Raw genomic sequence first — 16,726 nt, forward strand, 5'->3', positions numbered from 1 at the left:
GTTACCATTCATAACAATGCTCTAGCTGCTGAGCTGCACAAAGCTATAACATAAAACAGAGTTGAGATGAAAAAAACATTGTCTTTGTGCAAATTACCACTAAGACAGAAATAACAGACGATAAAACCAATCACAAAAGCTCTTGTTGTACAGTTAATGTATTTTATGAAAAGATCCAAAGCCCGGTAGTAACAGGCTCAGCTAGGACTTTTTTCTGAATCATGGTGTGGTCACCTGGTAGGACCTTTTGCTTGGTTCTAACAAGTGGTTATTTAGTTACGGTTGCGTTTTTAGCAGCTCGAGCCAGTCAGGTCATTATCCTTTGACCTCTTCCATCGACAAGGCATTTTCTCACCAGAAAGCTACAGCTCAGTGGATTTTTTTTAAAGTGCTTACACTGAAACCCCTGATAGCTCACCTGGTGGAGCATGTACCCCACAAACAAAAGTCTTCGCTGTTGCGGCCGTGGGTTCAACTTTGACTCATAGCCCTTTGCTACATCTCTCTCACATCTTACTCAAACCAGCCCGTCTGTCACCAACAATGATGACACATTCATTTAAACCACCTTCCTGATGCTTCATCTTAACAATGTCTACATGCCTCAATGCAGTAAGGTACTGCCACATGACTGACTGAGAGATATTTGCATTAACAGGCAAATGAACAGCTGTTTCTAATAGATCTACTGGTATTTCTTGTGAACAACTGTTTTTGTGACACCACAGATAAGATATGTTTCTATGGAAGACTGGGGCCAGATATGAAAAATGAATCTTAACTTTCTGATATCAAAGTTAGAATTCTGAGAGTCAAGTCAAGTCCCAAATTAATGTCAGATTTCTGACATTAATGTCAGATTTCTGACATTAAAGTCAAAATTTTTACATTTTGAGAACTAAACAAAGTTTTTTTTTTCACTTGTGGTCCTACTCCTCTTCCACACTTTTCTTCAGCCACACCAGCAGCCTTTTACTTCATTTTGTCCCTGATTGTCCTCTTTCATCCTCTGTTGACTATCTAAGATCTTCTGTTTGGTCTGGTATCATGAACTCTGGGCTCTATCTCCAGCCACAGTCACCTGTTAAAGTGAAAGTAACTATATACTGCCATTTGAAACAGCAAAAACACCAGTCTGCTTCCTCTTTTCTGTACAGCCCACAGTTTCCTCTGTGGTACCACTTGAGCAAGACTATTTTTTTTTTTTTGCAGCCTGCATGCATTCAGAGTTTCATGCGCTTGACTCTTCTGAACTGAATCAGTGATCTGCTTGTTATGAAAGTCATGTTAGGACAGATCCTATCACCTTGCATTAGAACGTGGTAAGAACGTTACGATTCGGCTGATTACCTCAGTGTGTGCTTTTGATAAAGCAGATGGGGGTCCTACAGACAAATCTGCACAATTATAAGGAAAAATTGAAAAGGAAAACTAAAAACAGAAGTTACAACAACATGTTTTCCATTCTGTCCACATGTTGAACAGGAAGCCTCCCAAAAATAAATAAAAAATACATCTTATATGGAATTTGAGCTTGGGGACAAATTACCTTTTTTTTCCTGAAAAAAAGCAAGAGGTGAATATACTTTAGTACACCATGCACAAGTTGACCTGCACCACCAGAAAGGCTGGCACATATTTTATATGTGTCTTATCTTATATCTACAGACAGATGGGCACTTAGCTCTAGCTACTCAGCAGGTCGGGGTTAACTGAACAAAGTAGAATATGCACATTGTCTGTCAACTCCTGTGGGTTTCACCTCTCAAAATCACAAAAACTCAAGTGGTTGAGTGGTTATTTAGTATTTTCATCTTTACAGAAGTTTTTTTTTTTCTCAGGACTTTTTTCCCATGCAGCTTAAAGGAAGGCTGTCATAACCTCCTATATGTAATCCGTTAAAAGGAAAAGTTAAACAAGTTTGTAAATGCATTTATTTGATTTCTTGAGTTCAACAAGAAGATCGATACCGCTCTCATGCTGAATATAAAGCTAGAGTCAGCTGCCGGGTTAGCTAAGATTAGCAGAAAAACAGCTAGCCCTAAGCAAAAAGTACCAACCAAGACCTTTGAAGCTTACTTATTAATAGTTATGTCTCATTTATTTAGTCTGACGGAAACCGTAAAACAACAATTTGGGGTTATATAAGAAGTGATGTGAGTTTTAGCTTCATGTCTACTGTATTTCTGGGAATAGAGAACAAAAGTTACAGTCAAGTTCCTTGATTAAAGCTGATTCTGATTAAGGTATTTTATTGTGTCTTGAGTACTAAATTGGTTTTATGACATGTTTTGAAGCTCAGGGCCATTGTACCGTAGCTCAAATCACAACCCTTACGGCTGTTTTGCTCTTTGAAGTAATGAAGAGCATAGCATGAGATGAGCCATTACACAGACACTATACATAGAGCAGTCCACTGTGGTAAACTGTATATTTATGTCCCAGGCTAGTCTTGCTGGGATTTTCCCTCTACAGAGAAGAAAATGAGTCAGGGAAAATCAGCATTAAAATATGTCATTCCGATGATATGGTACAGCTCAGTTTTCATTAGTGAATTCTATGCGGGTCTCTCCATAAAGTGGTCCAACACTGTGATGCATTCAAGTCAACTTCTGTGATTAATTCAATAAAAGAAAAATGCAAGGAGGTCTACTCTGGCTGAATGATGTATTGATACAATTGTTAATCCATGATGTGTGACAGGCAACAGCGACATACACACTATTGTGATGTAACAGGCACTGGCGGTGACTGTCTGTGGATGGTCATATCCATCAGACTGTGCACTATTTTGGTTCAGACTGAAATATGTCAACAACTATTACATACAGTTATAGTTGAATCAGACATTTATGTTCTCCTCAGAATGAATCCTACAGACTGATGATCCTCTGATTTTTCATTTAGCGCCATCATCAGGTCAAAATTTAAATCTGTCAGATTCTTTGATTGTATGAGCAAATTCCTGCAAAACTGATGACTGTGTTGTCAGCATCAGCATGCTAACATTTGCAAATTAGTAGTTAACAGGAAGTAGAGCCAACATGCTTAACTAAGATTGTGAATATAGCAAACATTACTTACCATCAGCACTAGTCATCGTGAACATATTAGCATGCTAGTGTTAGCATTTAGCTTAAGGCACCACTGTGCCTCGCACAGCAAATTATCCATGATTATTTATTTTTGCCCACAGGTAAAAGCCCCCTGCTTCTGACCAGTGAAAAAGGGGATTATGAATTAATTATGTAAAAACATAAACCAATAAATACAAATTAGTATTCAGCACCCACTAGTAATGTTAGTTGATGAGATCATCATTTCTTTTTAAGATGGTCTGATTTCCAGCTACAACAAAGATTTCAACATGGATACAACATGTCTGAATTTGTTTCAATGATGTCAGACTTGCTTAACACTAAGAAGACCACAAACACTTTCACATCAAATAAGTTAAGAACACTTCTCTGTAAGACTAGGGAAAGATACTATTATCTTACCTGTGGTTTGTCGTAACTCCTCACACAAACTTATGTGGGGAAACTGCAGCAGCTGCTTCCATTTCTTGCTTTTTCCTTTTCTGTTCCCACCGCCTCCTATAAAAAAACAGGTTTGGGGTTAAAACTCTAGTCCAGGAGTTCAGTGACAAAAATGCAACACCAGTAGCATGAGATCAAAATGTCCTCATGCCTTAATGTAATGGTGGCAGCTTTACACATGTGGTTAATGTTGTCAAACCGTCACAGTTTGGCAACACAAGTTCAGGCAACACAATTACTTCGTTAATTTTAGGAAACAAAGCTACATGGTTAAGCTGAGTTTGATATAAAATAAAATACTGCTGGGTGTGAGATGGTTATGTACACAACGTAAAACTAAAATTATAATTTAAAAGAACTTTGATGTTTGGTTTCACTGGGGACACAAACACTGGTCTCCATTGTAAAGTGGACTTTGTCGCTCTTTAAACTCTTATCCTCACTTCAACCTTGGCTTCATAATTACTACGGCCACTAGAGGGTGCAGCTTTACAACAAACGTAAATACGGGTTGTAATAAACTGCTGGGCAAACCACATAAAGAGTTGTTTTGGTAAAGTATACAAAAATACACAATGTGGATGTGGAACAGAGGTCTAGTGGTTGGGCCTGTAACCATAAACTATGGCTCTAACACTTATCCAACTACTCCAAAAAATAGGGTAAAGAGGTGGAGCTTGGTTGAGCTGAGGCTGGCCAAACTCAGCGGTAAGACACCTGTCAGGGCAGCCACCTGTAAAATGGACAACTCCCTTAATTATGCAAAACTTTAGTTTTATAGCTAAGATAGCTTAATATAAATCAAACTGGTGAGTTATATAAAAATGAAATCCCACTCACAGTTATCATGAAGGAGTAAAATTAGCTATAGTAACAATTTTTTAAAGCAAGCTGTAAAGATGTTTATTTCAGCTTTAAAGTTTGGCCTTTTAATATGGAGCCAGTCTTTTTGGAGCATGCCTCAAGTGGCCGTTTGAGGAACTGCAAATTTTGACACTTTTACACACTTATCAGCCCCAGAGCCTGTTCACATTGTCACAGACCTACCTTCAATCTGGGAACAAAATGGGCAGCAAAGGGTTGGGTCATTAGCTTCAGTGTAAAGACTTTGAATTACATCTGTGGGGAATAATTTGACAACATGTCCTCATAAGTATGGTGCAACATGTTTAAGTGTTTGGGTGCAGCCATACACGGCTTCTTGAGAAACTGCAGTAGAGTAAACACAAAGAGCAAATGTCACTCAAGCAATCAGAACAAAGCAGAAAGGAAGACCAGAGGAAGTTCCTGTACTCTCTGCGTTACTGCTCAGGGTGCTTTGTACTGCTTGTGATACGCTCCACGTGCAGGTTCATTCACCACACTGCAATTACCAGAACAAGAGTCAACATGGTGCTCACTGTAGTACTCTAGATTAAAATCTCAAGCGTATCAAGTCCATGCAAGTTGATTTACTTCTACTGAAATCAACAGAAACCATTAGGTGTCTAAAAAATAAATCATGTAACACTTTTGATCATCCAGTCATCACTTATGTCATTTACTAAACAACAAAGAAAAAACATTCTCAGATTTCAATTTCTCTGATATGAGGATTAAATGTTTTATGCCATGAGCTGATAAGATTTAAGGACTCTGACAAAACACATTTGAAAATGCAATTTCCTGGCATTTTATAGACTAAGCAGCAGAAACTTGGAATAAATCAGAAAGATAATTTACAGAATTGATAATAGATAGATCCTTTATTAATCCTTTACAGGAAATTATGGTGTCACAGCAGCTTCAATACAGACAGTTGTTTTTGTGCATTATGAAACCTTATAGCAGTTCAGTTGGTATAAAATACCTACTGTATCTCTCTGATTTGTACATTGGTGCAATTAGTCTCTGACTGAAGGTGCTGCTATTGATCACCTTTAGGCTGTGGAGTGGATGTGAGGGCTTGGTCATGATTGTACCCGTTTAATAAAAGTAATGGTTGTTTAATTCATCCTGCTGCATATCACTGTCTGGTTTCAGATGTGGGTAAGAATACCAAGTCCAAATGTGGGTTCAAAACTGACCAAATATCGAATTCTTACCAACCGGAAACCCTTTATAAATTGTTGTAATTCATGTATACTGAGATTAAGCATCCCTCTCACTCTCACTGCCTTTCTCTTTATACATCCATCACTTTTCCCCTGTCATGTGCACAAGCAAGAACAAAATAGTGTTGTGTGGTTTGGTTCCAGCCACTTTATTTCTCACATACAGAGCCAGGGCTGTGTACGATCTGATTTTTTTCTCAGCACACAAAGAGCAGACAGTTAACACAAAAAGTGTTTTGGATTATAATTTCTAATTACACCTTTAGGCATTTAGTCTTTAAAGTAGTGGTCAGAAAACTGTGAAAAAACTGTCTCTCAATGTCTTGTATTGTTAGACCTACAGCCCACAACCCCAAAAAATTCAATTTACAATTATATAAAACCATAAAGCTTCACATTAGACAGGCTGGGGCGAGCCAATTTTTGGCACACTTGATAAATGACTTAAATGATTGATCTATTTGGTGCTGATAATGCAATAAATGTTGACTGATAAATCAATTTAATCATTTGAGCTCTAATTAATTGTTAATTTGAAATATAGATTTAAAAAACAGAGAATGTGTGTAGGTTATTAATGTTTTTCACACTGACCTCAGAAATATGTCAGTTTTATAGTGTGCACAGCTCAAATTGTCCACGCTTGTCCCCATTTTTTGGACACTATTTTTCATTAATATAAGCTATACTAAGCTCTGATTGGTCATTGCTCTGTGGTCTAGAGCTTCACTTTAAACAGCCTAACAGGCTAAATTCAGGGCAAAAAAACGATGTAAATGCTGAGGGGGACATGTGCTCCCCAATCCAGTGGAAATAACTCAATTGCTCTCCTTCAGATCTCATCCAGAAGCAAGATCAGTTCTCAAACATTAAAGATAGTGATGCTCTGAAATTTCCGGGGGACAGATTAACTGTTTGTTTGATCCCAGAACATTAATAAGGGCAGAGTATGTAGTGATAACAGAATGTTGTTGTGAATACAACAGCAGCCTCACTGTGTGTCCTGACGTGGAGAAAGTCAATACCACGCTTCAGGATTTGCTATTCAAATACTGCAAGGCAGCTGCTACTCAGACAGGCCTGTGTAAAAATGAATTATTGTCATAGATACAATGCAAACAAGATGTTTTGTTTGTGTCCGGGAAACAGATGATAACATCAGCCACAGAATTACCAATAAACTGATTGATAACAGACAAAGCAAGATCCCTGGTGTCCGTTGCGTGTGCATTAGTGGGAATGTAAATTAGGACAAACAGCATGTCAGCGAGGCAGGAAGGGCCTGAAACACAGATTCTCTATAAAATGATGAAGATGCAAGATTAGACCGAAAGCAGCCCATTCAGCTTTTAATCATAAAGAAAGAAATCAGAAGAAGAAGCTTGGTGACAAAGGCGATTTTCGAATGCTGTTGTTTTGAACTGAAGTAACGCCATTTAACCAACATGGTGCAGTATCTAAAACACTGAAGTCGACACAATCTGAGATACCAATACTGCCATACCACCTGCAACTTAATGGCAAACTTCGTCAAAGTCAATGTACATCCACTAAAAGTGCTTGTTTTTGCCACTGACAGACTCAGATTGTGTAGGACAACATTAGAAAGAAAGAAAGAAAGAAAGAAAGAAAGAAAGAAAGAAAGAAAGAAAGTGAATCTTATGAGACGTTACTTGTTGCTAGAAGACAACAGTGAAACATTCTTGAGAGTTGGAGGGGCGGGTTTGTTGAGTTTGAGTAAAAATAGTTTCAATGTGACAATGAATTTCGACAATGTTGATGATTTTATGCCCTCCCATATTTATATACGCCAAAGAAAACAGATGAAGAGCTCCTGCTTTGAACACCAAAATCTAACAAGCTCATTCTTATGTCAAAGTGGACGTTAAAGTCAAATTTGAAGAAATTCCTATCGGACATTCCAGAAATATTGGGTTCACTTGAATGGAATGGACTTGAGGGCAGAGTGACATTGACACCAAAATCAAATCACTTTATCTTTGAGTCTAGGTGGACGTTGCGCCAAATTTGAAGAAATTCCCAATAGATGTTTTTTTAGATATCGTGTTTGACAAGAATGGGACAGATGGACAACGCAAGGCATAAAAATTGTTGTCTTCATTAAACACTTAAACTTGTGAAATTGGGTCCAGGAGTTTCTGGAACAGTATGTTTCTGGAACAGCAGCTAAACTTATTAACAAACTAAACAATTTCTCATTTAGAGTAATAATACTTCTGTGCAGTGTTCTTGTAAACAAACAAAGCTGCATCCAGTGTTCCTAAATCAAATAGTATGCGTCCTTAAGTACTGACAAACATGATAAATGTTCTTTGGGAAAACATCATTAAATACTGAAAAATTAGCATTATGGTTTACAGGAGGTTAAATGGATATCTTTTTACTTTGCCCAAATTTCCCAAACCCAAAGACATTTATAGTAATTCAAGACTGGTGAAAGTGTCACATTTGACAATGAGAACCATCACATTGTAACTTCTTTTAAAACACTTCTAAAACCCCACTTTTATAGACTTGCTTTCATGTAATGCTTTGTATCTTACTACTCCTTTTTACTTCTAAACGTTTTACCTTTTTACTTCTTTTACCTTCTAATTCTGTGGATCTGAGAATGTCTTGTGAATGTTCTGTCAAAGCACTTTATACTGTTGTTCTTAAAACTGTTGTTTTTAAAAGATGATATATAAATAAAGTTATTATTATTATATTATTATAGTTAGGTATTGATCATTGGGACTGATACACGCCTTTTTTCTCACTAATGCCACACATTCACTGTCTACGCCATTGAACAGGCATTATCAGTGGTATCAACCTCATGTGAAGGGGTCTGCTCCACGAGAATGTTCTTGTCAGCGAATGAAATGGGCTGCTATACTATTGTTAGGCACCAACTTCAAGTAACTGTGGTCGTCATTGCTACCAAAGCAAAGGAGAAAATGACTTCTTACAATGAGAAAAAGGGTTTGGGTGGTGGATGGCTCCTTAAACACAAGACTTCCAGACTAAAAGTGACACAAATGTGTCCTGACTTGCATCGGTCAGGAACGCAAAGTATTTAATCCAAATCATGATCTTTAAACATCACTAAACATAAAAAAAAAACTTAATTTAAAAGCTAACATTTTCTAAAGTGTGCAACTGTGCAGTGAAGCATGTGAGTTTTACTGCAGGGTCTGGATCCTCTCTATGCATGACACTTCAATTCCACAGTTTTTTTTTATCTGATGGCAAATTTACATGCATATTGATAAAATGAGTAAAATGAGAAATAATAATATCTAATAGTACTGTAGTTAGTTGGCTAGATTGAGTCAGGTCAGCTCAACATAACTATTCACAAACCTGAAAGACTAAGTTAAGTTAGTTTTCGCATCAAATAAGCATGTGAGATAATCAAGTAACATCTGGCAACTTTCAAGGCAAGCTTTAAATACTATGCATTAAAAAAAAAGTTGGCAACACAGAAAATGTCCCGTCCACTGTCTGGGAGATGTATCACATGTCCCATTCTTTGTCTCCCCTTTGATGTCTTAAGTAAGCAGAAAATTAAATGTTCTATGAATAGTATTTTCTTTCCTGAAGCATTATAAGACACATCATATGATTGTTGAATGTCAAAGTCCCCCTCCAGACATGTGGTGAAGTATGTAAAAGTACTCTTATTTTATGTGGTTTTCCCTCATAAAAGGTAAAAAGAAGGGTACTTAGTATCTTAAAGCTTGTTCATATTGTTCATTAGCTTGTGACATTGTACCTGTCTGTGACTGACATAATTTCAATGGTTGTTAAACACACAATGATATCTGCTACAATGTTCTTAGCTCTGTATTGACAAGCTGTCTTACAGCTTTTCAAAGTAGTGACGTACCTAATCTAGATGAGTCTAGAAGACATCTCTCACTACATCTTTGCAGTGACAAACTTTGCACAGATACAAGTCAGTATAGTCAAGTTCATACATCTTAGGGGACTTAAACATAAGAAAAACACATTTTTGAGAGGAGGGGAGCTCAGAGCTAATAGTCAGACGGCAACATTATTTCAATCCTGATAGATGAAGAAAGCATTTTTGAAAGTATTTGATTAAAGACTTATTTTTTAAATGATGATATGTCAAGAATTGAGAAAAATGACCATCATAAGTTCTTAGGGCTCATGTGGATGCCAAAAAAACTCTGAGCACATAATTTAGCTTTTCAGCGATAGAAAAATGTATTATATTACAGAAAACAAATTGGACATTTGCTATTTGATTTATAATCTTGTTTACTTGATCAGATAGTTCCCAATTGAAATCATAACTTTCTCATTTTAGCCTCGATTTTATTCAGGCCAGGTTGTACAGCTGAATGTGTTTCAACAACATTTAAATAAGATCGTGTAACTTTTGAAAGAAGAACCAATATATTGTTCCTCTTACAAATTAAATGATAAATTCATTGAAGAATCTTAGTCAATTCAATACACCCACACACTTACTGAGTCAGATGTTGTATCTGCAGTTACAAAAAACGTTAAAGATACCCAGCCTGATCAGCCAATGGTGCGGGAGCTCACAAAAAATCTGGCAAAAACACAAAAACTCAGCACACTGGCCAAAGTTTGTTTGCTTATTTCCTTGCCTTTTATTATAAAAGTTTACAGTGCTGCTTGTCCAGAGCTCTCAAAGACTCTTGTTGTTCTCTAACATTTTATATTTATATGATAGAGGTCACAGCGCCAGGGTAACGGGTTCTACTTCGGCTTGCGGCTCTTCTGTGTGGAGTTTGCATGTTCTCCCCGTGTCAGCATGGGTTCCCCCCGGGGTCCTCTGGCTTCCTCCCACAATCAAAGACATTAGATGTGGGGGAAAAAATCGATACAGCATTGCGATATTTTGCATGGCCATATTATATGAATTCAGCCTTAGCAGGCTCACTTTTAGTAATAAACTGGAGATACTGGTATCATATGAAACTAGAAGATCTAAGGAATCTATATACGCATCATGTCCAGAAGTTCCAATTTTTTTTTCCAACCTGTCATGTGACCTCTGACGTCATGCTATCGCAATGAATACAGGCTCTCTGGGTTCCCACAAGTCTCCTCTTTACATACATGGCTGCCTCCCAATTCAGAACGTGCGAAGAAAAAAAACGCAATCCATTACTTTCTTCATTTCCTTCAAGACTTGAGGCCATACAACTTTGTGGAAAACGAGGGTTTTCGCTACATATGTTAAAGACACTGGGACCCAGGTATGTGACTCCGTTGCGACGTTATTTCATGGACACAGCCATATCGAAGCTATACAGAGCAGTAGGGCTTAAAGTTGAGGCTGTGGGTTTAACTCTCATTGTGGAGAAATAAAAACACTAAAGTGAGATGAATAGACAGACATGTCTCTTCTCTGATAAAACAATTCTTGATTGAATTTAATTTTGTGGACACAAAATGCAGTTAAACAGTTAAATCCCAATATATTGTATCATAATACTCACCATATCGCACAATGCTTAAAATCACCATAATATCGTATCGTGACTCAAGTATCGGGATAATATTGTATCATGGGGCCTCTGCTGATTCACACCTCTAAAAGACATGTAGCTTAGGTTTAATTGGTGGCTCTAAATTTCCCATAGGAGTGAATGAGAGCATTAACGGTTGCTCCAGCCCCCCGCGACCCAAGTTCAGATAAGAGGTAAGAAGAAAAATGATGATAATGATGATAATATAGAGGATTGTCACTCAATGAGCAACGGGAAATACAGCAGGTATACATTTCTTCACAGAGAAAATAAATATGTCAAGAGAAATTCCAAATAGATTTAGCTGTATTTAAACTAAACATATATGTACTTATTGTGTGATTTTGGTAAATCCGGACTACCCCTTTAAAACACCAAAATCACACTAAATTATTGTGGCAAAAGGTAGACCAGCAGGGCAGTGATCTGTAACATTTAATATTTTTGACAAGAGCATAGACAGGGTCTTCTGAGGGCAATGTAAAGCACTTCAAATATACTAAATATAACATTCACTTAAAGTGATATTGATTTTAAATAGCTTTTCCTTCCTGTCTGCTTCTCCAAAGCATGGTGATCGTCACAGGTAATATGCTGACCATGGATAGGTACTTTATAAAACACCACTTCAATAACACTGAACTATCCCTCTAAATGTACCTGATTTACTGTATGAACTTACAGCTGGTATTTTTCTATAAATATTAATTTGGGAAGGTCTGACATTTGGCTTGTTTGCAGAGGTGGGGGTCACATAAATGGTCAAATTAAAATGTAATAGCAATGCATTTAGTTTTCATTAATAGAGACCTGAGACTCTACAATAAATATTGTATTTGAATCTCTGTAATTTTACACCAAAAACTTTGAGGATGAGTTTATGAATGTTTATCAGCCCTGGGTAGTGTCTGCAGGTCTACCTTTTAAGCTGTGGGTATAACCTCCACTAATCAAAGGCCAGGACAGCAGCCTATATGTAGCATGAACAGGGCAAAAGCTTAACTGTTGTGAGTGCACTGTAATAATTGATTTTGATGAACATATCACATATTGATCGGCTACTCTCTCTTCTGTCGCCTGGATTGTGGCAGCTGGACAGTCAGAGGACTCTGGCTTTATAGAGTTTAGTGGCAAAATCAAATCACATCCGTACGTAAGTGGAGGGAACAAAAACAAGAATCTCAGCTGGGTATAAACACGTCTTTGCACACAGGAAGTGACACAAAAAGTCAGGACTCTTGAACAGCAGACAGTCTGCACTGTTGTTCAGAATAAGACATATTCTCCAACATGACACCTGTTGCCTCTTTGATCTTTCTGCCATCTGTTGCCACACTACATGATTTTTGGTCATTTAAGCTCAAACTCTTTCCACTTCCTGCCATTTGCAGCCACGAACATGGGAAGTTGCCTAATGTTTCTTGTTCTAAAGGAAACGGCCACCTTAACTTTAACACAATCTATAATGCCCTTGTTCCAATCTATAGGCCCATTTTTCTTTCTGCAGACTTCCTTTCCATGCTTCCATAATGCCTTTGTTCCAATAATGTGAAGTACTTCAGCGTGTTAGTCTTAAGCCTATGCCAAGGTAAACTTGAGGACATATGCAGTGATCAAAGTTATTTTTGTACATTTAAAAAGCTGTAAAACCTGTTGAGTACCCCTTTAATAAGCTGAAAGATAAAGAAAACAGTGGAATCACCGAATCTTCTGATTACTTCTGTTTGGTGTGTGTGAATTTACACCATTTAGCATTTTCTGGCATCATCTGGATGCATAATTCTCTACATTTCCTTGTTTAACTTGCTTCAAAGTTCTATATCTTTGCATATTTGCAAATGTGTCTTTTTTATATCTGAATCAAACAAAGTCTACTCTGTCTGTCCAACAGCCTGAGGCAATAATTATGATCATATAACACTTCTGGTTCCACAATGATGAAAGAACATCTTGTCTCTAGGCTCCAAAGAGGTCAGGGGTCAGGGCCCGTCTGGTGCTCGGGGATATGGTGCCTTGCTCAGGGGCACTTCAGTTGGGCATATGGGCACCATCACAGAGGCTTGACTCCTGAGCCTTTACAAGCGCAACAGATAAGCTGAATTGAGCAGATAAGCTCGCAGTGAGAGATCATCACACTCATCTTCTCATGTCCCTATGCAGATGGCATTAGGATTATGTTGGCAGTGAGTCACCACAACCTTTGTCTCCTGTTTAGAATAACAATAACAAAGGGCTCTGATTATGTTCCCATTGTTCACAATAAGATGTCTGTTTAAAATGTGTGCTGTAAGTAGTCAGTAGTGTTATCATGCATGAGAGCCATTGGAGAGACTGTATCAGTGTTTGAAAGATGATGGCAGACCTACATCTGCATTTAACAGTATCTTTGAGAGCCTACAGGTAGGCCCATTTAACAATAAGTTTCAGAAGCTAAACTGCATAATTGCATGAGGCCATTTCAACAGGAGGGCTTAAACACGAAAACAATAAACTGCAATTCTGTGCACAATGTACAAACCACTGTACAACACTGCTGCTGCTTTGCCTCAACATCCTGTTTCGCAAACGACAGAGCGATGCTGCAACATCAGCAAGGGAAACCCGATGTGTCGCTGCAGTCACATCTCAAAGTTGCAACCCCTTCCGGACCTCTAATAGCCCAGTTCGTGTTTCGTGAACATAATCAGAGCTATGCCAAACGCACTTAAAAAAGGCAGGTAATTTTTCGCGCCCTTTGATTAAAACTCCGTCCGTGCACAATACACACAAACACTGACGTTTTACGACTCTCTGCTCCCCACTCTTTCATTCGGCATACACTATTAAACAATGCTTAATTTCAATAAGCTTGGCATCCCCCTTGTCTGCTTTTAGCCTACCTACTCTTACTGTGAAGGTGGCTGGCGTATTACAACAGTGTAATAGACAGTTTATGGGGAGAACCGTCAACAAGGAAGGTAGATATTTTATCACAAAAAAGGCAATTTGCTAAAACAATCCCCACGCCGAATTGGCCACTGTTTACCAAATGGTACGCCAGTGTCTCTATTTAGTCAAATCACCTATATATGTTCATAAACAAGCAAGAAAACTTTAAATTGCTAAAGTTGAAAGTGGAGTTCGATGTGTCGTTCTAGCTACTCGACAGATCGGCGCGTGCTTTAGGTAATATCCTGTTCGTATTGAACGGCATCATCAAAAGATGTGAGCACCGACTAAGAGGAAGTGCAGTAACAGTTAATATCAGCCATGTCCGGGGCATCCCTTCAGCCCCGCTGCTGTGGAGGTAAGGTAGCATTGCCGGGAGAGAGGAGCTGTCAGAACGCCATCTCCATCCTTACCTTCCCGAGCTTTGAGCAGCACTGTGTTGGCCACGATATTCTCCAGTTCCATGTTGATGCTGACTGTGGTAACAGCAGCAGACGGAGCTCCCGGTCTCCTCCGGCGGCTCTAATCTCAGTTTATCTTCCCTAAACGACGTCCACGACCTCCTCCCACCGCCCTGCCAAGGAGGAAAAATTCAACCCTCCGTTTCTGCTTTCGCACAGTCCTGTCCGGTAACAGTCCGCACCCCTCCCCTCCTCTTTCTCCTCCTCTTTCTCCTCCTCCTCCCACCGTCTCTCCGCCCCAAAGCTGCTGTCAGAGAAGAGGAAGAAACACTGGTTTCACACTGTTAAAATGTATTGTTAGGCTCGTCCAGTGGTTCCAAAAGTTTTTCTATTGGGCCCCACTTTTCTATCTAAAAAATACATTCAAGCCCCCCCGGCGGCCTCCACACAACAAGCAAGAATGCACTGTAAACAATTGTCTTGTAAATTAACAGTAAAATACTGGCAGCAGGGTCGCCAGCATTCTACTGCTAATTTTACAGTTCCCTTACTGTTATTTTACTTTACAGTAGCCTATGTTACTTTGATAAAACCACATACTGAATTACAGTAAAATCCTGTATATCCTTGATTTGACAGTAAAATACTGATACTGCAAACATCATCTAACAAATAAAACATAGTTCAACTTACCCTGTGATTTGCTCAAGAAATGCAGGATTAAAATGGATGTTCCAAGAAAGGAAAGACCAGAGTTGGCTGAATGTCTCCTCTAGAATACAGTACCTTTCCGTATTTTCTAAGTCTCACCACTGTTGATTCTACCATAACTCCCAGAATGCAATGCCATTTATGGTATATTACAGTATTTTATGGGAAACTGCAAACTACCTACAAATATTGCCCAGAATGCATTGTTTTCTACAGTATAATACCTTTTTAAAGGAAAACAGTATGTTACTGTCACAATTTGGCTGTTTTCTGTAAGAAAACAGCCAAATTGTGAGTGTGGTCTTGTCATTTTTTTTCATCCTTGTTTTTTGTATTTGTAATATTTCGAGAAGAGTCATGATCTGATTTAGCTTTAACCACACTGTAAAAAAATGTTTGTAGAAATAACAGTAAAACAATGTCAAATACATCAGAAATAGGGCGTAAAATTAAAAATTGTATATTACCGTATTAGACACTTTTAATTACCGTAAATCAAAGAATAACTCATAACTTTTACTTTTTCTGTCATAAACTGTAGGAAACACACAGTTTTGCTGTAAAAATATAACATTTTCATGCTAGATTTTATGGAGAAATACCATGATGTGTGAATGAATGACACAATTACCCTAAAAATAAAGGGACTTCTCAGTCTAAATTACAGTTTTTGCTGATATTTACATTTAAATTTAGAATAAAAAACCCTACTCAGTGTATTTTTTACGGTGAAGTTCTGGCAACCAAAGCTGCTGGTATTTTACCGTAAATTAAACAGATTCTTTTTTACAGTGCAGCATTAATTGGAAAACAATGAAATTATTTCAATTTTATGAGACAAGCATAATGATGTAATTTAGGCCTATTTAGAATTCCAGGGCATATCCTGTGGATTTTATGAAAACATAGGAGGATAGTGTACAATTTACCATTACACTGTGACCTTTACCTTACTGTTTCAAACTGTTTACACTTTTGTATTTATATTCATTATGCATATAATTTACTACATCCCTGTTTACATTCACTTAATTAATTTGCAATTACTGTCTCTGCAAATTATATTTTTTGATTTTATATTATTATGAAAAATAAACTACTACTAGTAGTAGATTCTGATTTTGTTTTACTTTCATGAGCTTCCTTTTGAATTCGGTAAGCATTGTTGGAAGGGAGCTGAGTTGAGATTTTCATTGACAACAATTGCTTCTCACATTGCTGTGCCCATGCTGAGAAATAACCTGAAACTACGGTAAAAGATTACCATTTAGATTAGCATATGAACAGAAATATCCAGTGTTGTTCATGTTTAAGTAGTCATTATCCAGTGGTGGACTGTAACTCTTAAGTACTGTACTTAAGTACAATTTTGACTTGTATTTAATAACTCATAACTTTATACTTCTTCTTCACTACATTTTGAAGCACATATTGGACTTTTTACTCCACTACATTTAGCTGCACACTGTAAAAAAATTCTGTTGCTTTTACAGAAAAAAAATGGCAGCTGTGGTTACCAG

General features: G+C 37.8%; 1 protein-coding gene across 1 annotated transcript in view; it reads right to left on the reverse strand.

Moving 5' to 3' along the window:
- grk6 (G protein-coupled receptor kinase 6) overlaps positions 1-14,633 on the reverse strand; it is a 56,856-nt gene extending 42,223 nt beyond the window's left edge. The window contains exons 1-2 of the mRNA XM_059351283.1: positions 14,508-14,633; positions 3,501-3,596 (exon numbers count right to left, since the gene is read on the reverse strand). Coding sequence (XP_059207266.1) covers positions 3,501-3,596; positions 14,508-14,559 — 148 coding nt within the window. The 5' untranslated portion in view covers positions 14,560-14,633. The remainder of the gene's footprint in view (positions 1-3,500; positions 3,597-14,507) is intronic.
- Positions 14,634-16,726: the final 2,093 nt, after the last annotated feature.

This window comes from Centropristis striata, chromosome 15 (assembly GCF_030273125.1).
Source record: "Centropristis striata isolate RG_2023a ecotype Rhode Island chromosome 15, C.striata_1.0, whole genome shotgun sequence".
NCBI classification, from domain to species: Eukaryota; Metazoa; Chordata; class Actinopteri; order Perciformes; family Serranidae; genus Centropristis; species Centropristis striata.